The sequence below is a fragment of the Thermobia domestica genome, chromosome 9 (assembly GCF_964235325.1).
Source record: "Thermobia domestica chromosome 9, izTheDome1.hap1.1, whole genome shotgun sequence".
In the NCBI taxonomy this organism is placed as follows: Eukaryota; Metazoa; Arthropoda; class Insecta; order Zygentoma; family Lepismatidae; genus Thermobia; species Thermobia domestica.
The window spans coordinates 218,151,837-218,160,478 of NC_137462.1; the positions used below are offsets into that span (position 1 = coordinate 218,151,837).

At 29.4% G+C, this 8,642-nt stretch overlaps 1 protein-coding gene across 1 annotated transcript in view; it reads left to right on the plus strand.

Annotated features, from left to right (window-relative positions):
* Window positions 1-6,463, plus strand: part of LOC145660601 (follistatin-related protein 1-like) — a 186,922-nt gene extending 180,459 nt beyond the window's left edge. Inside the window, exon 7 of the mRNA XM_081725862.1 lies at window positions 3,013-6,463. Within this exon, the coding sequence (XP_081581988.1) occupies window positions 3,013-3,247 (235 nt within the window). The 3' untranslated portion in view covers window positions 3,248-6,463. The remainder of the gene's footprint in view (window positions 1-3,012) is intronic.
* The last annotated feature ends 2,179 nt before the right edge of the window (window positions 6,464-8,642 follow it).

Consider the following 8,642-nt stretch of genomic DNA (forward strand, 5'->3'; position numbering starts at 1 on the left):
GAAATCAAAGGTGAATTTTGAGGGAAAAATACAGTAACGTTTTTGAAAGAGTTTTGCAGAAATGAAGAATCGTTAGATGTTCACTTCATGAAACTTTTTTCAGAAAATATTTATTACAAATAAATTTTACGACTAAACAAAGATGTAGGAATAAGTGGAGTATGTTTTTATGAATCGGAAAATTTTGTAGAAAGTTTTCTGGATAATTTTCCGGAAAATTTACATCACTGATGACACATTATCTGAGAATATAATTAAACGATTTTCCCATTTTCAGTCATTTTTAATTTAATGTAAACTTTCACCTCTTTAATTTAGTTCAGTTCAGGTTTAATGATTCAAGTAAAAGGGAAATAATATTTGTTTTATTTATAAACTAATTACAGTTACTTTAAAAATATATATAATATAGATTAGATAGATAGATCGTAATCCATCTGATAAGAGAAGTTAGAAGAATCGTTCTGATCAATATATATAAAACTACTTTAATTAATCAAAATATTTTTAAAAAAAAATACTACTAATGTGTAATTCACTGCTTTTCCTCGCCTACCTTACCTGCCTGTGACTCCGTTTTGAATCTCAACATTGCCCTTATTTCATTTTGACTTATTTTACTATTTTTTCAGTCATGATATATGTTGTTATGAGGTGGCTATTATTTCATTTCACATTTTTGCCAACTTACGATTTGTTGTATGGCTACCTGCGAATTTTGAAAGACCTCCTGGCAATAATACATCCTAGAGTACTACTAGTATCACTAATAAAAATAATATGAAAACAATTTTTTTTAAAAAAAAATAATGAGTCGTTCCATTTCTAATATGGATAACAGGAATTATACAAGTTTATATAGGAATCGAATAAACTTTGATTGAATTAAATCAGTTTAAGGTTTCTCAAATATCAGCTCGAGAAATATAGTTTTAGGGAAAACGTTTTAATGATGGTGATTGCTGAATTTCCTTATTAATTTTCAAAGAAATTAATATTGCAAATAATCTTGAAAAATAAATAAACTGTGATGTGTACTGATAAGCGTTTTAAAAGGATGTGTCACATAGGGACAAAAAGAGAGCTTAGTTTACTTCCAAATTAAGTAATTTTTTCATAGCAAATAGAAGCACACAAGAAACATTGTGTTTAAATATGTTAAACTTGAATAAATTCATTGAATGTTTTTCCACTTCTTATGTTTCAGCTCATGTGGGTGTGCATAAGTTACTTCCGTCTTCCTCCTCGTGATGACTAATATTTTAGTAATGTAGCGATTTATAATCATATTCTGAAATAAATATAGAAAGCACTATAATTTTTATGAAAAGAAAGAATACATATACACAACAAAATGTTATATCGCATAACAAAACTATGTTGATATAAATACATTGACTAGGAGAATTGATGACGTTTGTAAATGCATTTTAGATTTACACTTGTTTTAAATTATGTTCTATGTTGATAGTTATAACAGTTTTAATTGGGAAGTTGATCCTTTAGTTTACAAATATGTCTTGTATTCTCTAAAAATAATTTCATTTTTCCTAAGTTATTTTTAAATCATGCCACAAATACAGAGATACACTAACTTTAGGAATACAACTATGAAGTCCATTAGTCAAATCAAGAGCATTTTCGGGATATTTAGATACTATTACTCTGTCCTAATCATCTGTTGTTCTGAAAATGGAAGAATATTATGTTTTAGAAACTATTAGATATGTATATTGTACTTTTAAATTCACGTAATGCTTTATTGGAGTGTACCTTAAATTGGTGTCCGATTCTTTAATCATATGCAATCAAATATTGTCATGAAACTATGAAAATACGCTAGGGTGAATTTTGTTATATGTAATTACAACAGGCTCCTACCGAAAAAGTAAATATTGCAATCTTTCATACCATCAGCCTTGCCTAAAACAAAGGAAGTACTCGTATGGCTTAAATATAATAAATTTCTCTTTTCATAATAACTAGTTCATATTCTTGACCAACATTGTGAAGTACAGGTATTTACAACACAGTTTAATTTTCAAATATTTTGTTACTAATGTAGCACATCATAAGCTTAATTTCTATCGTACAAAACATTACGTTGATTGAAGAATGACGTTTCTTGCTATTCCTGTCATTGTAAATGACTAATCCAAATATTATTCATCGAAGCCCTTCCTCAAGAAAATCTTCAAACCTTACTCCTTAGTCTTCATTACTGGTTAACCGCTTCACCTTCTGCTAATAATGCTTACAGACTTTTAAGCAATGATACAACTATTATGTACTTTTTCAATTAATATATTGTTGAGCGTAACAATATATTAATATCTGCAGCAACCGAATTACATGATTATTTGTCAATTTATTTTCAGTTTGAAATGAGAGTTGGGAAAACAATAGTAATGAAGTTGTTTTTCCAATAATCATAAGCACCAGGATATATTACGAGCTATGATTCAATATAACTGTGAGGTTGACTGATAAAAGCATTGCTTTATCTATTTTTATTTCTTCTTTGAGTCTGAACGGAAAGGATTCTTAGGGCACTGCAATCAATCATAGAGGTAAATGTATCCGTCCTAATTTAAATTCTTATGCTTTGAGGGAGAATAAATAATCACTGTTGAGGCATTTGAAGGAAGTATATAGTAACTTACTATTTATCGTTTGCATTTTTACATGCTACATTAATTCGTATCGGTGATCGCTACCATTCAAGCCGTAGTTGCGACAGAAAACATAAATAAAATAAGTTTATCGAAATAAAGAATTTAATCAGGGGTGGCATGGTTAATTCCGAACTCATTTACTATTAGCTCTTCTTCGCCCGTGAAAAATATATTAAATCGAAAAGTCATTTCGTGTTTTACTGCATTGCTTTTTAATTCTACTGATGCTATAAATATTCTGTATGTACAGTTTCTGCATCTGTTCTGCAAATCTGTATGTAGAGTTTATATATTCTGTATAGTTTCTTATTAACATATTTGCTTCTATTTATTTTAGCATTTGTGCATGCGGTAATTGGGTATGCACTTCCTCTGTTTGTGAAGACAAATTTGAAGATCCAGATCTTGATGACGACGATGATGATGATGATGATGACGACGACAACGATCACGACGATGATGATATTATAAGACATCAATATGAATTAAGTCATAAGCGAGAGGATAAACTCAAGCATAAGTTGAAGAAATCTAAACACCACCTGAAAGAACTGAATCATAACCACGTGTAACAGGAAGAAACAGAAAAGTTAGTTGATTAGCGGAAGCAAAATAATACTATAAAAGTAAAACAAATACAGTATTAACAAAACACATTATTTTTAACGTTCACCACTCCATTCGTGTTCGATAAGGGATGAATTTGCATTGGAACAAACATTTAATATGGAGCAACTTAATTTTAGACTTCAAACTCTAAGTTAAAATGTTTAGTTATTTGTGTATTGTTAAGTTAAAAGGTTGAAACATGAAATTATAGGTATTTCGTGTAATTCAGCCAACATTAATGTTTAATCAGGATAACTAAAACGGTAGAAACCCAGTAAACGATACTTTTTATTACTGTTAGGCATAAATGATAATTAGACTAAAACATTTATGTATATGGAAGTGTAAAAACTATCTTATTAAAAAGTTACAATTCTAGTTTCGTGTAAATATTTTCTAGAATTTTCTCCAATAATAAAATGTAACTGTTAAACAAGGGGCGATGTTCTATTCAAACTTACAGAAATATTACCGTGAGATATTTTTCTGCCAATCTTCACGTCTTGAAAATCACATAATCATCACCTTCCATACGAATATGTATTCTTTTAATGTGAGAATATGTATATACGCATTAAGTTAATTAGAGATATAACATAAATCAGAACAATGTACATTGATTTGATACTAAATTTTCTTATTTAGCACGACAAACATACTTTTAGAAAGCCACAAAAGTAAAGTGAAATTTATCATCTACTAGATAGGTAAATTGTATAGTGAGACATAATTTTAGAAGCACATATTCTCAGGTGATCTCTGCTTCTAATCTTTGCTATAAAAAATAGTGATTGAATAGAATATATTTGCTGGCAATTCACTACGTGCTTAATCTTTAGCTCCAGAGACAGTTATGGAGTCTGTTGTAAGAAATGTTATGGTAACGAAGACTACCTGCTTTATCAAATTCAGTTCAATGTCATACTAAGCTATCATATTGGTAACATACACTTTATTGTTGGGAAATCATTACCTAATATTAGGTCTTGGTTTCTTGTTAGTACAAAATGAAATTTGTTTTGCATGGGCAACTAATATGCAAGAAATTATTTTAAATTAAGACTTTTTAATTAAAGCTTTTAAGGATTAAATAGTAACGAGAAAGAAGGTAGCTATGCTTGCGAAAAATTGAGCTTTATACAGCAATTTTGTATATTATCTTTACTTTTAACCCTTTCACAGAGGAAGTCGACTTTTGTCGACAGAAAGACAATTTCCTTAACATGCGAATGTCGACTATAGTCGACAGGTTAAAATTTGTTTGTCCGTATCTTGGCTTTGTCGAGAATAGTCGCCGAAGTTGTACCGTTCATTTTTTTGTGTCCTATTGTTTTCGATAAACAATAGAAATCACACAGAAAAACTTTGGCGACTATAGTTAACTAAAACAAAACCAAGATACAGACAAAGTTTAACACGTCGACTATAATCGACATTCGCAGGTTAGGGAAATTTCTTTTCGTCGCCTTCCACAGTGAAAGGGTTAAATGAATTGATTTTTTCATGAATATTCTCTTACTGAACTGTTAAGTTGCTGTCGCTCTCAAATAATGTTTCTTATTTAATCTGATTTTGATTCAGTACTTACCCTTTAAATATATTTATTTCAATATATAGTAAATTGTTGACTAGAGGAAGAAGTTAACTCGCGAATTATGTTTTATTTATATTCTTTTTTATTCTAATGAAAAAATAACTGATTCCTGGAGGTAGCTGAAAGCAGATATTGAGTAGTTGTATTCTTATTGTTTCTAGCCGGCTTTAGAATTATTCTAATGCTTAAATGAATAATTGGTGAGCATTTTAGCCAGCGTGATTTCGAAACAAGGAACAAAGATCGTTTAGGATCAGATTACTTACAGTCTATTTAAAAGGCACGATTAGTGAAATGGGATGGAATTCATATCTGATATGAAAGGGATGAGTGAGGATAGGTAGTTATGATTGCAGCGACAGGGCTTCCCTTTAATGCTGGTTAAAATACTTATACAGTATATGTTCTATCTACTTATTGGGAAGGGCGTAGTTACCTATAATCATAGAATTAATTTTTCAACAAACGTGTTTCTTCTTTAAAACAACTTTCAAATTATTTAAGAATTAAGTTAAGTAATAAAGTTTAAGACAATATGTTTCTTTCTGCGTTTTCTTTGAGGCATAAGGTTTAATACAATGCCGTTTTATACTCCACAAAACGGAAAGTAAGTTATTTTCACCCTTAAGAAGGGTCTCTCAGTTTACCAAGTAATTCCAAAAGCATTTAAATGTAACTTATATACATGTTTCTTTGTAGGGAATATCAATATCTATACTAAAAGAAGAAACTTGCGTTGTTTAGTTTTTTTTTACTTTGAGAAATTAACCAATTAGTGAATTTGGATCAATTTTGGTTATTCAGCGGTGCGAAGTGTTTTAATATTTAACTATATCAAAGCACAAGAGATACAATTTTTAAGCTCATGTAAATATTTATGTTGGAAATAAATTTTTAATATCATAATTATTATTTGCTGTACTTGTGAAACTGATTAGTTTTGACCATATTTCTTACTCTCAATTCAAAATTTAAATGTACCAACAAAAACATATATTTGACAAGCGATTGCGTATTATTCTTCGAGGTTTTCATTTAAAGAGATACGAGGAAACTTTTATGCACAACTCTGTTTAAAAATATATTATTATTTCAATGTTATTGCTGTTTTGAGCTATCTTTTCAAATTGTAAACTGCAACGATATACAGTTAACTTTAATTAAAATAAATTGTGTGATTTATTACGTAATTTTCCAAGTTTGAAAGTGTTGTACCACTTTCCTTTCTTATTTGCTTGTAGTGTGAATTTTGATGATGCAATTTTGCAGTAAATGGATAATGGAAAATAGGGTTAGAGAAAGAGAAATGTAGATAATATTCAAATGAAATGACAACGAATGTCACTGCCAAGCATTTCTGCTTTTAATTATTTTGAATACTGTAGTTTTTCTTATATTATATGTTGTGTATTGTCATTATTGAGATTTTATAGAAACTACTTACGAAGTTATATTCTTTTTTAAAAAAGAAAAAGAAAAATATTTACATGTAATATACAGTATCTTTTCATATAATTCTTTAAATTTTTCTTACTCTTTATATTAATTGTAATTACATAACGAAGAATAAATATTTTTAAAAATCCATTTGTATTGTCTTTATAAAAATTGCGCATTGTCACTTGAAAAAATATTTCATACTAACTTCTTATGCATTATATTTAGGTTATTTGAATTCTTTTAAGAGACATTGTATGAAATTACAATAATTCAAGCAGCTACGTTTATTGCTATTGTTTGATATTTTCTACAGTAATCTATTTTCACTAAGTCGATGAAATGTATTTTTGCAATCACGTGAATGAATATATATATATATATATATATATATATATATATATATATATATATATATATATATATATATATATACAAAAAAACTTGTATATGTAATTACCGGTATTCTTGCAATAGGTAACCTACTGGGCCGTATCTATCGAATTAGGGGACCTACCCTATATTTGCCTTTGGTTATGATATGAATGTGCATTATCTGATTAGTGCATTGGTGCACTTTATGATTGTATAATTTAACCTAAGCAGGCAACGGGGGCGTGTAAAATCGTGTAAATATGGAAACACAAGGGAACAGTGCACAAATTACTTGTGTCCATCCTTCGAAATGGATAGACCGATCTAAGTTAATTTTCAGTCATTTGAATGAATGACAATACAGAAATATTACCGCATATGTTTACTGCCCATTTACTAATGGTTTAGATGAGTTTAAGATGTTTTATAAAGAAAAAAGCGTGATAAAATAGATACTTACTGGATAACAAGATACAACATTGTAGACTTAAGTTTTAATTTTGTAACCTTCAAATAGTTACATATTTCAGTTACATTACATGTTGTTATATGTACTGTATGCTTCCTTAGTCATAAAATCATTATTAGTTTAGTAATAGTGTTTATATACAAAAGGATCCTTGAGGCCAAGAAAAATGAAAAAGAAAGGTAGATAATTAAGTGTATTTTATTACGAAGAGCCTTTAAAAATAAATAAAATTTCTGGAATGAGATAAATAAATCAATGCACAGCTCACCGCTAGGACGCTATTAGTGTCATGTTGTGAGTGATTATAGTACTAATATAACAATTTCCTGTTGAATGTACCGTGAGTGGTGTGTAACTTCATCTACGGTAAATCAGTAGGCGGCGGTCTATTTTCCAATGCGATGACTGTAAAAATTAAGAATAATTTCTTTAAAAATATATTACATATTTGTTTATTAATATATATTTACATATGTAATGTTGCATTTTCTTCTTGTTAATTCAATAATGTTATCAGTTTCTTAGCTTTCGATGTTTGGTACATGAACGGTGGGTCATTGTTGCGAGAGTACCCAATTACCAAACATGAAATGACTGCGAAATAAGATAGTACCAATGAACACTGAGCAAGAGAAACATTGTGTGTGGTAATTATTTTAGATGTCACATGTCAAACAGATATAGGATTTCCAGCATCTCATTGTTTGCATGTTTCAGCGTACTTTCGTTCGTTGCGGAGATGGTCTTAAATTATCAGAATGAAAGTTCAAGAGAGTTGATGGAAACCTGCAAAGTACTACCAATGCATGTACTGCATGTGATGACAGTCATCTGGAAGACATGTACACTCATGTTCAAAATGATTGTCGTATATCTATAACTGTCTTCTTGTCAGAATATAATTTGATAATGATTTTGCAGGGTACTTTTAATACTGATACTATGTGTATAATCGGGAAATGTATATTTGAGGTAAATTTCATAGGAAAAGAATTATAAATACGAAAATTAGAATGAGTAAAACAAAATGTTGCTAAATGGACAAGAAAATTTTATTTTCATTTTATTGTTCTTATTTACTGCCCTTTTGATATGAAATTTGCCACATACATGCCTTTGCCGATAATACACATACTAACATTATAAGAAATACTGGGCGAATTCGTTATCAAATTATATTTCTACAGCAACATATATATAGACATGCGACAATAATTTTGGACATTAGTGTACATGAAATCTCATTTTATTTATTGATTTGAAGGAGGGGCATGATCCAATACAGAAATTACTGAACTTCATTGTTCGTTATGGCTAGCGACCTTGCTTTCGGTGTGCATATTTGTAGATTCCAGCTCCGCTGGAAGCACTTCACCTTGATACAATTCAAAGTTGTGGTTCAGATTCCAGTTTAACAGTAACTCCCTTACTTTATATTCTCAATATTGCAGAAGGACTAAAACAATAAAGAAATTCTTTGTAA